Consider the following 19,220-nt stretch of genomic DNA (forward strand, 5'->3'; position numbering starts at 1 on the left):
AGCTTAACTATCAAAAAACCATCTATTTTACTATAACTCATGGTGACATAATTAAAAGTGGCTAAGACTTATGTTAACAGTTACAAACCAAAACTATGAATATATTTCCTCATGTTTGAAAAATAATGACTTTATATGAACTATAGTTCACCACTTCCTTATATAAATCTTTTTTATTTGATGTTCTCCCATTCACTCACAAATGCACAAATTCTGACCACTCACAGAAAGGGGTGGGGAGGGAGGTGCAGCTCGTTGGGAGAATCGGACCCATCTGTTGGCCACTCATATAACAGGTAAGTTAGAGAAAAACCTTGAATTCCTTCTCTTACACCCAACTAATGATTTAGGCAGTTGAGAAAGACCTTACAGTGCATACTCTTTGGAAAAGCAAAGACAGCTAGTGTTGCGCCTGCCAGATACATGCAGCTCTTTCAAGTGCACACTCCTTATTCTTAAGTATCTGATGCTAACATCAAAACCTGACCTCAAGCAGCAAGTTGCAATGTTCTGACACTATGACATCATTCTGTCTGGAGCATTTTAATATCACAATTTGAATAAACTGGCAGAAGCTTAAATAGGTCACACTAAAGCCAAGAACTAAGGATATTTAGCTGGCAAAAATTTCTGGCTCTGCATTTAGCACCACCGGCCATAGAATGGCAGGCCTATCGTTCATCTATCCATCTGTACTTCCCGCAAGGATAAATGAAGATAAAACAAATCTCATCACCTTCCTGTACGGCTAACACCACTGGCGGTGGCTTTTTGTGGCAAACATTCATACACAACTACAAGCCACGGTAAAGGCAACTGCTACCATAAGCTTTCAAGGAGGCTCTCGCACATCCCTACAAAAGATATTTTTTTAAAACTCCATTTCTGCAGTCACAAAAATATCAAAAGCCTTGCATCAACTAAATTTATAATTAGCCCCAAATATCTATGAAATGAAACCAGATGGTGCTACAAACGTTTACCAATATATAGCAGACAGTACCACTGCTTCAAAAGCAAGAACTATTAATTCTGCACCACAGCATGCTACATCTTAATCATATTTATTTCATAATCCTACTTAGTAACAGAGGACAGTGGAAGCTACAGTTTCTCAGTAGACCCCTGTAAAATATTCAAGTTGCCTAGACTTCTCAGGGTATGGACATCCAGCTTGATTTCTTCTTGAAATTAGAATTCATCTGATAGCAACATGCAGAAACCACAGAGGTTTCTGATACTCTCCGCCCCACCACCTCCATCATAAATTTTCCTTTCACAATAAACAATGTGCAATCGAAAAGGTTTCCTGTTTCAAAATGGAATAGATGAAAGAAACTGTAACTCCATCATTGACAACAACAAAAAAGTTCCTTAATGAAGATGAATTCTCAAAGATGAAAATGGAAACTCTCTCAAATACTGCTTCCTCACTTAAGGACTAATCTGGTTCTTTCCCTAGTAGATATTCTCAGCATCAAGTACTGTGGTTATCATGAGGGGTCCATCAGAGGCTTTTCTTAAAATACTTGCCTGCACTCTTTTGTTATTTAACAGTAACACAACGTCATAGAAGACAAACACTTCCAAACTATTCTGTGGCCATGTACCAACAAAGGGCAGCCAAGGGTAAAAACTTTGCATATCTGAGTCATATAGAGGAACTCTGAACCTTAAAGAGCAGGACAAAAGGTGAAAAAACAAGTCTGTGTTCTGATTCCAACTTTTTAAAACATAGAGTGGATGTTAGAAAAATGGTCAAGCCAAATCAATAGACTGTTGCCATAATAATAATTATTAATGGTAACAATACTAATAATTAATGGTTCAAATAAAACCATAGAGGAAGAAACCATATCCAGGGCAAATGAGCCTGCACACAGGCACAAGCATACAGAACTTACCACTTTGTCCATGAGTTTCCAAGTTTTCTCCACAGTCCTGCGATCTGCTGCTGCTTGCTTAGGAGGTCCAACTGCATCTTGAATAGCATCAATAATTCCCAAAATTCTTCCTTTTCGGGGGTTTCCTCCTCGACCACCAGGGTTTCTGCCATTCATAGAATTTGCCATCTGGAACCTTAGTTCTCTGACAGGCAGATTAAAAAAAAAAAAAAAAAAGTTAGTTGGACATGAAAATGTTTACCCAGGTGAACTGAACAGGTGAATTTGTACCCACTACATTCTCTTTCATCAGTGAGGAGAAAATCCTGGGTCCCCGATTCAACTTTCAATAGCCTATGAATTTGCATTCTCAATCTGTACACCCAAGGTTTAGGAGCATTGACCTTACATTTGCTTTTGGAACAGTAAGAGTTAAAGATGCAACCTTCTCACATTTCATGTAGCAGAAGCCTTGATTAACAACCAACTCATAACAACAACAAAAAAAAAACTTAACATAGGTTTTCTCCAACTAGATAAGCACACGATGTTCTCCCCATCCCTGCCTTAATCACAATTCAACGTACATACACTAGAACTAAAGCCCCCAGAAAACATTCTGAAAGCCTCACTTAAAAACTGCATTTTCACTCCGTTAGATTTCCTCAAGTTATATAAATGTAAACATTATTTTACAGGACCATAAGGGACATATCTGTTGTCAACAAAGGCTTAGGATTTGGATTTTCCCCGCTAAAACCAACAAGTATGGACACAGGAACATAGACAACCGAACACACAGTTCTTTAAACCAACGCGGTGAGGAGTTAGCCCCAAGTTAAGAGCCAAATAAACCAACAAATAACCCATTTTAAAAAGAGGGTTAAGAAACTGACAAGAGCGGGCACAGAAAGGAGAAGAGAGTTCACTTAGATCGTTCCTTTCCTCTCGTCTCACCCCAGGGGGATGGGGGGGGGGGTCCAAAGCTTTGTTTCGGGACGTCTTTGCCCCCTCCTTGTTCAGGCCCCTCTCCGGCCACTCTCGGACCTCAGCTGGGGGAGGAAGGTGGACAGAGAAAGGACAAAGTACCCCCTCGCACCCCCAGAGCCCGCAGCCCCGTCAGTCTTGGGCGCCCGGCATTCGGCTCCCAAGCGGACGCACCCCCCCACCCCGCCCCGGGATGTCTGCAATCCCAGCCGCCTGTCTCCCTCTACTCGTTCTCCTTCCTCCTCGGGCCAAGCCAGGGTTCCGGTCTTTAAATACCCCTCTACAAACTGTGCAGGCGGCGACGACAGCAGCTGGAAGCCAGGGCTGTCCCCTCTCCTTCCGTGGCCCGCGCCTGGCTGCCCCAGGGCCCCCTGGCCGGAAAAAAAGCGGCAAGCCTCCCCGGCGTCCCGTTCCCTCCCGGCCTCCCGGCGCCGCAGCTGTCCAGAGACACGCGTGTGCGAGGGTCCTACTTTACACACACGAGCCCAGGGTGCGTGGATAGCCCGGGCAGGGAGTGTGGGATCGCCGTAAAAGCACGTTCCCGAGGAAGAAGCAACCCAGAGCGCAGGCCACCGAGACAGGGAAACGCAACAATTACCGTCAAGACCAATCCACACCCGCTCTCCCCTCCCGCCCGATTCTCGGGGAGGCCGCGGGACGCCGCAGCAGCACTAGCTGGAGGAGGAGACCACTCGCTGGATACCCCACCCCTGTAGCATACACACACAGAGAAACCCAGGAGCGGGGCGGAGCTGAGGGCGGGGCCTCCTGCGGCTAGACCAATCCTACGCGCCCTTGCACTGCCCGACAGCGGGGAGCGCCAATGGTGGGGAGGCGGCCGTCCTCGCACTACCACCCAGTCCACGTCTCCCACAGTACACAATGGCCCCAAAGGAAGGCCCGCTCGCGGCACGTCCCAAATGGAAAGGGACTTGGAGGGTAATGGGAGGACTGGACTCACCCAAGAACGAAAGTGGAAAAGGGAAAGGAAATGGAAGAAAGGATGCCAGGCACTGGGGAACTGACCAATAAGGAGTGGGCGAGTGGGCGTGAGCATTGGGAGCCGGAGCCAAAGCCAACTGGGGCTAAAAGGCGGGACTTCCTGCTTCGCTCACCTTCCTAGTCTTTTGTTTCATAGCAACAGAGTAGTGGCTGAGAGGGTGTTGCTTCTCTACTCTGGGCGGGTCCGAAGCTGAAGAATTTCATCTCCCTAGGGCTGCCAAACTCTTCTACCCAGGACAGCAGCCAGACAGGTCTAAGGCATTGCTTCTTGCTGGCTGTCAAAAAAAAGCACAGCAGTCACGCAGCTAGCTTCTAAGATGAAATATAAACCTCGCATAGAGTAGACTAGGGTTAACACCTGAATGCCAACCCAAACTTCCTAAGTTTCTGAGTGTATCCCTTTACTGTTAGTTCTAGAAACAGTGAAGATCAAACATCAGGCTCATGAAAAAAGCAAATAGTTGACCCTGCTGACCAAATAGTGGCTACTAATAAAGACAGGGCAGTAAAAGAACCAGACTATGGGAATTGCTAATATATGCAACCCACCTTTTAATTTAGTATAAGTTTCTGCCTAAATGACTGAAGAGGAATCAGCTTTTGTATTTTGTTTGAGTCACTTTATATAGATTTCTCTCCGTCTTAAAACCAACCTCATTGTATCTGCCATTCTCTCCCAGCATTTGTGATCTCTTTTCTGTAGTTCCATCACTATGCCCTTAGAAAGAACCACATCTGGCTAATCTTAAAAGGAAAAATCTACTGTGCTGGGACCCCTCTTTCAACGAGATCGTAGATTAAATAAATGCCTTCTATCTCTTTCTGTTTAACTTCAATCCTGCCACAGGTGCTACTGACAATTGCTCTGAACTGTCATGCTTTGGAATTTTCTTTCTACCACCGTTGGTGGTGCTGAATACAGTTTACACCTTGGACTTCTCAGATGTGGTGATATTTTGTGTCTTTAAGAAAATATATTTCTAGGGGCACCTGGGTGGCTCAGTCAGTTAAGCATCCGACTTCGGCTCAAGTCATGATCTCAGGGTCCATAAGTTCGAGCCCTCCCCCCGTCGGGCTCTGTGCTGACAGCTCAGAGCCTGGAGCTTGCTTCAGATTCTGTGTCTCCCTCTCTCTGACCCTCCCCCATTCATGCTCTGTCTGTCTCTGTTTCAAAAATAAATAAATATTAAAAAATTTTTTTGAAAAATTATTTCTATTCTTTCTCTAACCAGTTAACCTGATAAAATATTTCTCAGTGGTCCTGACTTTCTTTCTAAATAACCATTTTAGTACTGTGATCATTACTGTCAAGGATCCTAAGTTGTTATAATTTACTGTGCAGCCCTAAATTCAGATGGTGAAGATTTTCATTTGATTAAAACAGGTAGTCAGGTGATAAAATGTGGTTCAGGAAGTAATTTTGTTTCTTTCCCATTATTTCTATGCCAATAATTAAAGAGTAGTTCCTTGTTTTTACATTGCGTTTATCTACAAAAGTGTTGACCTCTCCATATCTCCTCCACCCATTCATATCTCCTTTACTCATGTTAACAGTAGCTATATTGACTAAGGGGAGACTGTAAAAGTGAAAAAATTATTGGCTCGCCTTTTAAACAAATTCAAAAACATATAAACTATGTATAGAAATTTTTTCAGCATGTAGAAAAACAGTGGCTTAAGGGAACACTGTACATGCATTACTCACACTCACATCTGGATAAATGTAGAGTAAGTAAAATACATGTTATAGCATGTGGCATTCCTTTTGTATTAGTTTTGAAACTGGAAGAGATAATTAGAATACGAAATTTCCTATGTTTCAATACCATATTGATACAGATTATAAGCTTTGTGGGATATGGTAATATATACATGTATATATGTATGCACATATAATACACACAGGCACATTCACACACAATATCAAGAAATTACAGCTTCAGTCTCAACTAGCTATTTTTATCAAAATCATCTAGAATCTATGTTAAGTTCTGACATAGCAGGGTTCCCATCTGAGCCCAAACTAGGATTCATGGTTTGGTTATGAACTAACTGATGGGGCAGTAGCTCTCCCTGCAAGCTGTTAGCATGAGTTGATGTACATAGGAGAATACAGACCTATTGGGATGAACTTCATACCCTAGGAACCTCCAATGGAAACATGAGAGATAGAGTATAAGAAAGCACTGCATACTGCAGGGCTATAAATAAGAACACAAAAGAATGCTTTCATGGGAGACTTGGGAGCATAAATGGTAGCATTTCAATGTGGCAGAGTGGACTGGAGACCTAGTTTCCTCATTTCTACATAGAACACCTCAATTGCCAAAACAGTGCAGTTTAATATCAATGCAGTATCCTTTGGCAGTGTGGGAATTTGTAACCTAGAGCGAACTTGGAAATGGTATCTTCACAGGACAGGAGTGTTGTGGAAGATCCTGACATGAAGCAGAGTGGTAAGGGATTCCTACCTAAGAGTCTTGCAAGCACCATAGCAGCCAGTAGGTGAATAATACGCAGAGGCTCATCGTAAGCACGGTGACCTCCCCCCTAAGATTCCCAGAAAAGCCTAGGAGGCTTCATGGCTGGAGTACTGAGAAATTTTGTAATGGCAACTATGAACCCTTATAATTCAAGCATTAATGTCTGACATTAATATCTGTACTTACTGGCTGGTGTCTTCTGGGGAAATGTAGATTACAGTCCTATCTTTGAACACTTTTCATCTTTTTTTTAAATCTTTTCAGATACTTTCCATTCAGTTCAATTTTTTTTCTCTTCTTTTTTTTTTTCTAATTTCTCCTAATTCACAGGTGTCCCATGTGATAAAGACATGAGTTGACTAAATAACAAAGCCTTCCCACAATTTACTTGACCCATAATAGCTACTCAAAAACAAAATACTCGTTAAATGAATGAATAGACTGATCAAGGGTATTGCATAGGAAATATAAGGTTGTTCCTGTTTCCATGCAATGGAGAATCCATGGTATTCACAATTCCAAGCAAGATGTTACATTTCCGGGGTGCTTGGGTGCCTCAGTAGGTTGAGTGTCTGACTTTGGCTCAAGTCATGATCTTGCAGTCCATGAGTTCGAGCCCCATGTCAGGCTCCATGCTGACCACTCAGAGCCTGGAGCCTGCTTCAGATTCTGTGTCTCCCTCTGTCTCTGCCCCTCCCCTGCTCATTCTCTGTCTCTGTCTCTCAAAAATAAATAAACATTAAGAAAAATTATTTTTAAAAATGTTACATTTCCCACAAAGCAGATTTACAATGCCCCTCCTAAAATAAAAATAGAGAATGATACACTGCAAAAAAACTAATATGGACATAAATTCACAGGCTAGAGAGAAATAAGAACATTATTATCTAGTCATATTTGGGTTTAACAAGTCATTCCTTGTTAAGAGGAATAGATTTTCATCTGTCTTTAACAACACATACTAATAGCTGGCAGTGAGGAGTAATGGATATATGGTTTCATCAGACATAACCAGACTCCTGAGTACAAGTTTGGACTCAACTGAAATTCTTTCTTAACAGCAACAGCAACAACAAAAATAACAATGACAAACAAGATAGAATCTTATTTCTCTCGCACACTGAAAAAAATCTGAAAATAGGAATTACAGATAGGAATGGTGGGTCCACAAATTTCTTAAGGACCTAAGTTCCTCTTTCTTCTGTATCATCCCAGTACCTGGCCTCCTACCCTCAAAGCCACCTTACATTCCAAGATGGCTGTCGGTGCTCCAGCTATTATTACTAATTTTCAGAGTAAAAGCTAAGAAGAAAGTGGGAGTCTATATTGAACTTCCAGCTGAATCAATCCCCTTCAAGCAATTTTCCGAGAACTCCCCCAAATATTTCTCTGTAATAGTTCAAGGCCAAAACTCAGTCCCATGCCCAAACTTAGCTACAAAGATGTCTGGAAGACAATGTGCTTTTTATTATAGGATGCAATATAACCAGCTAAAAATTAGAGTTTGGGGTCTAAAGAGAAGAGCCTGAATAGGTGTTTGGCAAGAAACTGGCAAATTCCACCACAAAGATCTTGTTTTAAAAATTAAACTTATGATTAATAAACCAGTTCTTGAAACAAAAGCTGTCGTTTCCAATACTGGTGGTATGAGATAAGAAAAATTTGGGATACTCAGCTGAAATCCAGAACAATATACATATATATAAAGACATGTATTATAATAGGTTATCACTTCCCAAGCAAAACCTAGTGTCTGCTATTACTAGATACATATATGCTTAAGATTTATTATATGAGAAAGTATGCGTTGTAAATTATATCTAATTCTCATTACAGAATGTGGGCTCAGTAATCCTAAACAATTCAAAATCATAGGGTGCAGAATAGGCAAAATCAAGTAATTGCCTCAATACATTTCCACCCTAAAGCATGTATCAGATTAGACAGTTACTTAGGTGAAAGAAAAAAAAAAAACCTTAAATGAATTTCTTTGTGATCTTTTTCCCCAGATAATAGATTCCCAGATCAATATTTTCCAGAAAACGATTGGACAGTTGTTATTCGTAATAAAAAGGATTTACGAGCGCCTGAGTGGCTCAGTCAGTGAAGCTCCCACTCTTGATTTCGGCTCAGGTCATGATCCCACAGTCTTGAGATGGAGCCCCAGCTTGGTCTCTGTGCTGGAGCATGGAGCCTGCTTAAGATTCTCTCACTCCTTCTCCCTCTGTCCTCCCTCTCAAATAAATAAATAAATAAATAAATAAATAAATAAATAAAATTTATACGACAGTGTTAAATATAGTAACTTTAACGCTTGGAACAAACCTACTACTGGGGCGCCTGAGTGGCTCAGTTAATTGAGCACCCAACTCTTGATTTTGGGTCAGGTCATGATCCCATAGTCATGGGATCAAGTGCTGAGTCAGGCTCCGGGCTAAGCATGGAGCCTATTTAAGATTTCTCTCTCTCCTGCCACCTGGGTGACTCGGTTAAGCATCTGACTCTTGATCTCCACTCAGGTCATGATCTCACGGTTCATGAGTTCAAGCCCCATTTTGGGCTCTGTGCTGATAGCTCAGAGCCTTCTTGGAATCTCTCTCCCTTTCTCTCTTTCCCTCTCTCTCTGTTCCTACTCCACTTGTGTTCTTTCTCTCTCTCTCTCAAAATAAATAAATAAATGTAATTATTTTTAATTCTCTCTCTCCCTCTGCCCCTCTTCCCCACTCATGCTCTCTCTCTAAAATAAAAAACAAAAAATTTAAAAACCTACTACTTTGCCTCAGTTCAGTGTTCCTTCATACCTCCGCTGCAGTCTTCATATTTCATAGTACATTTTCCATGTTCACCTAACATACCTTGATTTGTAAAAATGTAGATAATTTTCTTTTCCCTCAAGAGTATGTGTGAGGAATGTAAAATATGACAGACTTTGTCACAATAATTTCTCTATAATCCCTACACATTTTGATTTATAACACATTAATACAAGATTGAATTTTTATTTTAATTTTTCAATTTAACAAAATATAAATTCAAAATTTCAAGGCTGAAGGGATCTTGGTACTGATCATATCATTCAGTTTGGCAGGTCTGGAAATTAAAAAAATTTGTCCATCGTGATTGAACCCTAAAAAATATAGATAACAAACCCAAATTCAGGACATTCATGTGTAGTATACAAACAACGTAATTGTGTGAGAAATATAACTGCTAATCAGACCCGTATTAATATAGACCAGCTTTATATTCATTTTTCTACTCAAGAAGCCAAATTATAACCAGAAAGTTCTGAAATGAATGTATAAATCAGAAGCACATTACCTCCAGGAGTAGCTCTAATAATGTCAACAGAGATCTAATATATTCCAAGTCTACAGAAAGTCTCTCTACTGGTTCCCAAGTTCACAATTCTCAACAGACAAAAGTTATCCTTTTAAAATTTTTTATTGTTTTGAGACAAAACATCTACTAGGTATCCAATTTTATTTTATCAACAATGACTTCTAACTGCTCATTTACTCATTTATTCAACAAACCTTTTTGAGCATCTAAAACATGCCAAGCATTATGCTAGACACCAGGGAATACAAAGATGATTAAGCACTAGTCATTGTTTTCAGAGAGAAAGCAGGCATATTCAGAGATCATTATAAACTCAAGTGGCAAAAGCAGTAATTTCGTGAGGCAGAGATCATTACGAGAAATTGGGGAAAAGCACCTAACCCAGCTTGGAAAAAGTGATTACAAAGCTGAAACACAAACAGGCTTAACAGTTAATCACAAAAGGTCATTTCTAGTCAGAGGGGACCTCGTGAGCAAGGACATGGAAGAAAGAAAACAACTTTTTATGCACAGGGAGTAAGTGGGTCCATTTTGTGGGAAGCAGAGAAAGGTAAATAAAAGGGAAAAAGTGGCAAACGACAAGTAAATTAAAATAAGGCCTCAGGTGCCCAGTTAATGACTTGGATTTGATCCTTTTTGACAAGAAGCTGTGGAAGGGTTTTAAGCCACGGGAGAGTACACAGGATTAGAAGAGCCAGGCAGGTGCCATTGTAACATTCCCATTTCAGAATGTTCATCCTAATGGGCGGGTTGATGACAGACAGCAGAGGGATAAATCTGAAAGTGGGTGGCCAGAAGAGGAAGACAAAATGCAATAAGTGATGAAGACCTAAAACGAAGTAGTGGTACTGTAGGTAAAAGAACAAGTGATATATTTGAGAAATATTGAGAAAAATGGTTTCCAATCCTCTCTTCCCATTAGAATAGCCAACTTCCAAGTCCCTCTCCCAAAGATTCTGCTTCCGTTGACCTAGGATGGTTTTCAACTTTGCAAGGTGACTCTAGTTATCCTAACTAATCCTGTGAACCAGATCATTTAAGTTAGTAGTCACTGATAAACATAGAAATATTAAAAGTGCAGGAAATGGAGGAGTCAAGAATGATGGTCAATATTCTAGTTTTAATGACTTGGTAAAAGAGAACCTCAACAATTATCACAGAGAATATCAAGGGACAGTCTATTTAGGGGAAAGGGAAAATTAATTAATTAGTTTATTCCATAACTAAAAAACTTAAGGCATCTATCAAGTAAGCAGATGGATATTTTAATTAGACAATTGGAAATATATGATGATAGGTTTGGCAACATTGACAAATGAGTAATTACCTCAGAGTCGTAATGGCATAAAAGGAGATTATCTGAGGTCAGAAGAACATTGAGTTGAGAGATGAACCTTGAAGGTCAACATTCAGAAAAAATCAGGGAAAAAAATGGATTCACAAAAAAGATGGAAGATCACAAACAAAACCAGTTGGGTGTGGTTTATGGAGACCAGGGAGTCTAGTATTTCCATGGAACAAAAAAAGTTTCAATTCTAGGAGAGGGGTCCAATAAAAGAAAGGCAAAATGAAAAACATCCATTGGCATTAATAACTGAGAGATCCTTTGTGACCTTAATGAGAACAATGTCAATTAAAAAATGGGTTTAAAAGAATGGAAGTTGAGGAACTGAAAAGTAGAGATGAGTCTTTTAAGGAATCCATGTAAGGATGGAGAAGAGAATTGAGACAGTACCTATAGACGAATGCAAAGTTGCATGGAGTTAGGGAGGGCAAAACTTTGCAATCAAAGAAACTTCAGCATGAGTGTACATGCTGAGAAATAAATTACAAAGAAAGAGACTGAAGGGCATAGTATCCTACAAGAATGGGAAAAAAAGGAGACCTGAGAATGAAATGGGAGGAACATGGAAAAATTAAAATAATAAATCTATAAAATAAATCTTAAAAATAAATCCATGAAACTAAACTATGTGTACTTTTGGGGCACCTGGGTGACTCAGTCAGTTAAGCATGTGACTCTTGATTTCAGCTCAGGTCATGATCTCACAATTAGTGAGATCAAGCCCTACTTTGGGCTCTGTACCAACAGTGCAAAGCCTGCTTGGGATTCTCTCTCTCTCTCTATCTCTCTGCCCCTACCCCCACCTCCCGCACTCTCATGTGCTTTCTCTCTCACACAAATGAAATAAACAAACATTAATAAAAACTATGCATACTTTCATTATAAATACATTTCTAGCTGTGGTAAGAGGTTGAGGGTGACCATGTTTGATCTTCTAACTCTACTAGACAAAGTGGTAGACAAAATTGACTTCTCAAATTGAAGGAAACTTAAGAGGGGTGAAGGTTTTGAGTTGAAGAAAAGAAAAAGGGCAAGGAAAAGAAAGACTGAGAATCTCTTCTAAGAACACAGTGGAGCCTGGAGACCATGAATTAGACCATGATGCTAACATGGAAAGATTTGTAAATTTCTCTAGCAGGGTGCCCGGGAAGTAAGAGTGTAGCTTCAAAACAGGTTTGTGTTTTGACTGAATAGTTGTTGCAGAAATACAAGACTGAAAGAAATCAAGAAATCAAAAAAAATCAAGTCTTTTCTTGAGAATATAGTTCAGATGATCAGCGTTAGGGTTCAAGGTGGGTCAGGAAGAAAGAGATAGTACACAGAAAAGAAAAGACAGTTTATCTTTTTAACATAGTGTTAACACGCCTCATCATCAGCAAAGCCATGTTATAGCAATCCAACCACAAAAGAAATTATTCTATTTCCTCATGCCTGTGTGCACGTGCTTGTGTAAAATTTTACATAATTGTATATGGCCCTTTACATCATTAGACACACTTCTATGTACAGTCTATGTGTTGTTACACATATTTAAATACTCTATTTTTTATAGCAAGTTTTGTTTTCCAGTAGCCAGAGTAAAATATAAAATAAGATACTTTCTCATATAATTAATAAAATTTTGATTTAAAATGTTCATGGTAATACATTTTTCACAAAATAATGAAACATTAGAAAACAAAACTGTTAAATTCATTTTACTATTTTTAAATGGTTCTCCCAGACTGCAAAGGTAATTTTTAAAAACCAAGAGGGTTATTGGCTTTTTATCCATTTGTATATTTTAACCACTGACTTTGTATGTGCCTGTTCACACTGAGTGAAGCAATAATCATCTAGAAATAAAGTAGCCTTGGGGCACCTGGGCAGCGCAGTCAGTTAAGCGTCCGACTTCGTCTCAGGTCATGATCTCACAGTTTGTGAGTTCAAGCCCTGTGTCGGGCTCTGTGCTAACAGCTTAGAGCCTGGAGCCTGCTTCGGATTCTGTGTCTCCTCTCTCTGCTGATCCCCCACTTGTGCTCTGTCTCTCTCTGCCTCTCAAAAATAAATAAAGGTAAAAAAAAAATTTTAGATGACATACAGAAACATGGGACACCCCAAGGGCAACTTTCTGAACTACTAAATGCCCTACTACATGTCACTTTAATATTTTGATCTATGAGTAAAAGGTGTATACAATTATTAGTGGGATTCATTTCCAGTAATAGGGTACTACTTGTCGAAGAATCCAAAGCAGCATCCAAAAAAAAAATTAACAATATTGAGTCCTTCACCAAAACTCATGTTTATATCAACTGTCAGCATCTCTGAACAGACATTTTACCAGACCATGCCATTTATGAACTAGATTTCCAGTGTTTTTGATAAGGGTTGGACCTGGGTGTGACCGGGATCTTCTGACCATTGTCAATGGTTTCTCTTGTTTGCATCTCTTTCTCACTTCATGGCAATGCCCTCTACACATTGTGTGCATACACACATACTGACATCTTTATGTGGCCCATGCGACCAAACCTGCTTGACTTAACCAATCTCAAGTTTCTAGGACTCAGCTGTCCGGGCTCTTTAACATCACAGTGTACCCACATTGTGCACATTGTATTCAGATAGTATTCAATTTCTTTCAGGCAAGCTCCTGTTTTCTTTATCTTCCCTCCCCCTCTCCATCCCTATCCCCCAGTTGCTTGGCAAAAAAATTATGACAAATTTTCCTGCATGATTGGTATATGAGCTCAATGTGTTGTCACTTTCCAAACAGTTACATTTTATTCCAGAGTAACAGGATGTCTTCATCAGGTAGCATTTTATGAAGTGTCAGGCTTGGGTAGGGCTGATGATTTTGGTTCTGTGCACCCCACCACCCCACCACCACATCAAATACCTCCTCAGCAGGAAGTCACTTGGTCCACTTATATACATTTTTCTTCTCTGTCACGTCTTGTTTTCATTTCTCCTGCTAACCAGAAGAAAGCGTCTCGTTCCAATATTGAAAGAGAAGATCAAGAAGGCTTCATGTTGCTATTTAATTTTTGACATTAATGAAAAAACAGATGTATGTTTAAAATATAATTTTATGACCAGCAAGCCAGGATGAGAGGCAGAAACCTCAGTCAGGAGACATGAGCAGCTTATATTTTCTATACTATTGAAAAGAAATATTCACATGAATAATACTTACCTATGAAATACAGATCAAAGCCTTTTTTACCAGCTACAGTTGCATCTAAATATGAAGGAAAATGGATTTGAAAATAAAAGATAGCATTTTGGAAGACATCTGGGAAGGGAGTACAGTGATGAATACAATTAATTTCCTACTCTTCTTCCCCTTATGCCTGCTCTCTAAATGACCTCTGCTCAATTTTCCATTTTACTCTCACAGGTCACAGAAGATTTCTGAGAAAGCAATCAAAATTGTGAACTTGATTTTTTTAATGTACATAGAAAAATAAATGAGAGGATTGTATGACTTGAATGTTAACAGCAGAGAGAGAGACCGAACTACCACCTGCTAAAGTTGGTCAATTTCCTAAAGAAGCATTAGAAAAAAAATGTTTATAAAAATTCTTGGGGTAATTAACCACTTTGATTCTTCTCAGTTGCTAAATCTCTTGACAATCACCCCTTGCCCCCCAACTGCCCCAGTTACAGTAGGTACCCAAAAAAGGAAGAAAGGAAGGAAGGAAGGAAGGAAGTTAATTCATACCCTAAAATTCTCTTTTTTCCCATATTTGTCCTTACTTGTTTTTTTTTTAAGCGTTAAATAATTCTACTATTGCATCAATGCATATAAAGAGTAGCCAGAGAGTCTTTGCTCTGGATCAGGTACAAGGTAATTCTTGCATGAAATTAGCTATTTCTTGGCAGAACTAAAACCAAACTGAGATACTACCGTGGCTCATCCAGTTTTCAAGCAAGTTTCTATTCTAAATTCTGATGTAGATGGCTTATCCTCTGCCTCTTGGCCACAATGCTCCTGATGGAAGTATTTCCTCTGACCTGTGGATATTGACAGAGACACATGTTTTTTTCAGGGTTTAATGTTGTAGGAAATAAATGCTATTGTGAAATTGAGATTATATAAAGCACAATGAAGCCATGTTATTGGTGGAAATGAACAGGACTATATTGAGTATCTGGAGTTTCTCTCATACACATTGTAATTAGCTGCTATTAGTTTATTCAACAAATATTTTTTGTCAATATATAATTACAGTGCCTCCTATAAAAGTAAGAAAGAAAAGGGTATTTAACTTGAGCAAGAGAGTGAGGGAATACCCCATGGAGAAAGTAAACTACACCTTCTAGGGTGTTGAAGGAGGGAAATACAAGTTGGGAGATGGGGGTTAAATGGAGTGTATACAGGAAGTATAACAAACAATTAAATCTGCATATCCAAGGGAAGACAAGGTGCCAGCTCCTATGCCAGGAAGTTCATTTTTAAAATGACAAAATGCAACAGATAATAAAAAAAAAAAACTATGGGAAGTTTTAAATGATATAATTGGGAGTTTGTACCAATTCTGTAGCCAAAAGGGAACTTTAAGGGTTACTGAAGAGGGTAAAGGCAAAATAAAACCAGTATTTGAGGGAATCATTACTGGTATGGTAGAATATCTAAAAAAATATGGAAATAAGGAGAATAGTGGCAAAGGCTCTTATTAGAAGACTGTTGACCCAGTTTGGATTTCTGCAGTTGAGGGTCTGCAATGATGGATAGCTCTAGCAATAGGAAGAAACTAAAAGGATAAATGTTAGACACACTTTTAAGCAGGAGAAAGATCATGACTTTGGCTCTAACTGAATATGATTTTAAATAATGTAAAAAGTATCTGAACATGTATGTATTTGATAAAAATAGAGAAACAAGAAGGGGAACAGACTTGGAGTTATAGTGAGTCCATTTTCATACGCATGGGTTTGAGGCCCTATATGATGACAAAGAGCTCTTTTTCATGGAGGTTTACTGCTTTCTTCTATATCGCAATATCTAACAATATCTGGCAAAATAGTTGTTAGTTTGATAAGCGGGAAAAAAATCTCAGGGTAGAGGAAATCTCTGGGTTAAGAAGATCTACTGCTTCAGTTCCAAATACAAAACCCCTACGTACTGATATAATAACTTTTGGTTAAACATACTAAAAGAGTATTCCATTTCCATCTGGACATTTCTGATTGTGAGAAGAAAGCTCTTCCTTGCAAAGAGCAAAAGTCTTTGTACTAGAAGATAATTCAATGACCTCAGTTCTGCCGCTTGGAACCACAGAGAAAAGTGCAATCTTTTTGGTTGAAAGCTCTTCACAGTATATCCATGTGACAACATATAGTCCCCTGAACCTCCCGTTCTTTTTTAAAGTACATATTTTATTTTATTTTCATTATTCTTTTTTTTTTATTGAAGTATACCTGACACACAATGTTGCTTTAGTTTCAGGTATACAACATAGTGATTCAACAAGCTGCTATGTTATTCTATGCTCACAACCAGTGTAGATACCATCTGTGACCTTGCAACACTATTACATTGACTATATCCCATATGCTGTTCTTTTGTTCTCACGACATTCATTCCGTAACTGAAAGCCTGTATCTCCCACACCCTTTCATCCATTTTTTTCCATTCCACTGTTTCCCTCACCCCTGGCAACCATCAGTTTGTTCTCTGTATTTCTGGGCCTGTTTCTGCTTTTTATTTACGTATTCATTTGTTTTGCCTTTCAGATTCCACATGTAAGTGAAATCATATAGCATTTGTCTTTCTCCATCTGACTTATTCCAGTCAGTATAACATCCTCTAGATCCATCCATGTTTTTGCAAACGGCAAGATCTCACTCTTTTTTTATGGCTAGTAATATTCCATTTTCTATATATGCCACATCTTTTTATCCCATTCATCCATCAATGGACCCTAGGTTGCTTCCATATCTTTGCTATTGTAAATAATGCAGCAGGGGTGCCTAATTGGCTTAGTTGGTTAAGTATCTGGCTCTTGACCTCAGCTTAGGTCTTGATCTTAGGGTGATAAGTTCAAGTCCCATATTAGACTCTCTGCTGGGCATGAAACTAACTTAAAGAGTGAAAAGTAATGCAGCAATAAACATAGGGGTGCATATATCTTTTTAAACTAGTGTTTTTGCTTTCTTTGGGTAAATTCCCAGTAGTGACATTACTGGATCATATGGTATTTCTATTTTTAGTTCTTTGAAAAACCTCTATACCATTTTCCATAGTGGCTATACCAATTTATATTCCCACCAATAGTGCACAAGGGCTGAACCTTCCATTCTTTAAAATAAATCATCTTAGTTTCTTAAACTGGTCATCAGATTATTTGGTTTCTATCCCTTTACCTTTTGGTGTTTCTTCTCTGGTCATACTCCAATTTATTTGTATCTCTTAAAATATGATGCTCACCTAAGGTAAACTATGGACTTTGGGTGATTATGATGTGTCAATGAAGGTTTATCATTTGTAACAAATGTACCACCCTAGTGGAGGATGTTAATAATGGGGGAGGCTATGCATGTGTAGGGGCACAGGGCATATGGGAAATCAGTGTACCTTCTCAGTTTTGCTGTGAACCTAACTCTTCTAAGAAAATAAAGTCTTAAAAAATATGATGCTCAGATATGAATATTATTATACTTGGATTTATAGAGTATATTCAGGCTTAGTCATTTTATAGACTGTAAGTTTATAAGTCAGCCTTCTACATGAATAGCTGTGGTCTATGGGCTCCTTTGTTTGTTTAAGCTTACCTATCTTGTTAATTGCATAAATACACTTTTTCACCATCCATCAGTTAAAACGTGTACACACATGTACAACACACACCCAAACTCTATGGATGGATAGGACAATTTGCCATACAGCAGGCTCAAATCCAAGAAAGTTTTTAAAGTATACCTTAAATGACTTTTATACCAAATCCACTTCAGGTAAATTCTCTTACTGATTAAATTCAACATTTATGTAAGAGAAGACATCAGATGACATGCAGCTAATGCCAGAAATGGGTAAGCCTATTCATTAGGAATGCCTCAACATTCTTCTTGAGGTGTCCTCAAAGGTTACACTTTAATAAGAAACAGAAACTTAAGAGAAGAAAAAAGCGTTACAATGACTTAATACTGATATATGATTAAAGAGTTGTGCTGATTCAGGATTTGAGGAGAATATTCTTGTTTTGCAAGTTTTAGGTCTGTGTTTTCTTTTTATACATGGCAACTTCTAATAAGTAAAACTTAACTAGCTAAGAAAGCTTATCATTCTGGAAACAAGAACGTTTACTTAAAGTCTGAAATGGAATAGGTGGGTTTCATTCCAAAGAGGTCTCAATGGTGTACGTATAATAAAACCCATATTAAAAATAGAAAAGGAGGTGAGCATAGTCATTAAAGCACAATGTATGAAAGTATTTAATAAATACTGGCTTATCCAAATAGTAAAAAAAAAAAAAAAAAGTGGAGAAGGGCTCTGAGAGTGAAGGAAAGTGCTTTATATCAGTGTAAATTCAACTACTCACCTGACATGTAAGAGAAAACAAGGCTGGATCAGATTAGGCCAGAAAAAGTGCAAATAGAAATTGAATTAATAACTTTTGAAGGAACAACAACAACAAAAATATATAGCCGTGGAGGGAACGAGCTATGCAGTGACTAAATTTAACTGTAGAGGTTGGTGGTTCTTGGATATCAGTGAGACGCACCCTGTTCATGGCCAGAAACAAGATTTATTTATAGATTCTTATGTCGAGATATCAGAAGTATAAATACTATAGTAGGTACAATCAAAATATTAATAGGACCTGGAGGTGGGCACGTGCCAATACAGAGTCCATAGGATGCTCTAATTTCACTGCTTTTGTCCTTAAGATAGTCCCAGAAAATAGGAAATGGTGCCTATAATTTCATGAGAAGAAAAAATCACACCAAAATTATGGCCACTATATTCACAGTTGGAGGTAGAAGTCAGATTTTTCCATTCAGATCCCAATGAAATGAGGAATAGGAGAAAATCCTATTCTATTGCTCATACAATGGAGAACTAGTACTTCTAATTATCTCACTCAAAATAAATCAATACAGGCTTACAGAAGTAGCATTTTCAGAACAACTGGGTATAATGATAATGGTAACAGTGATTATATCAATAGCCATAGTAATTTTAACTTATTA

At 38.7% G+C, this 19,220-nt stretch overlaps 1 protein-coding gene across 6 annotated transcripts in view; it reads right to left on the reverse strand.

The window, feature by feature from the left end:
• Nucleotides 1-13,998, reverse strand: part of CBLB (Cbl proto-oncogene B) — a 221,128-nt gene extending 207,130 nt beyond the window's left edge. For 3 of the 6 annotated variants that reach the window (XM_042955717.1, XM_042955718.1, XM_042955714.1), the window contains exons 1-2: nt 3,469-3,583; nt 1,905-2,088 (exon numbers count right to left, since the gene is read on the reverse strand). In XM_042955717.1, the coding sequence (XP_042811651.1) occupies nt 1,905-2,072 (168 nt within the window). In that variant the 5' untranslated portion in view covers nt 2,073-2,088; nt 3,469-3,583. The other 3 variants (XM_042955715.1, XM_042955716.1, XM_042955722.1) reach the window with 3 other exon arrangements.
• Nucleotides 13,999-19,220: the final 5,222 nt, after the last annotated feature.

The sequence above is a fragment of the Panthera leo genome, chromosome C2 (assembly GCF_018350215.1).
Source record: "Panthera leo isolate Ple1 chromosome C2, P.leo_Ple1_pat1.1, whole genome shotgun sequence".
NCBI classification, from domain to species: Eukaryota; Metazoa; Chordata; class Mammalia; order Carnivora; family Felidae; genus Panthera; species Panthera leo.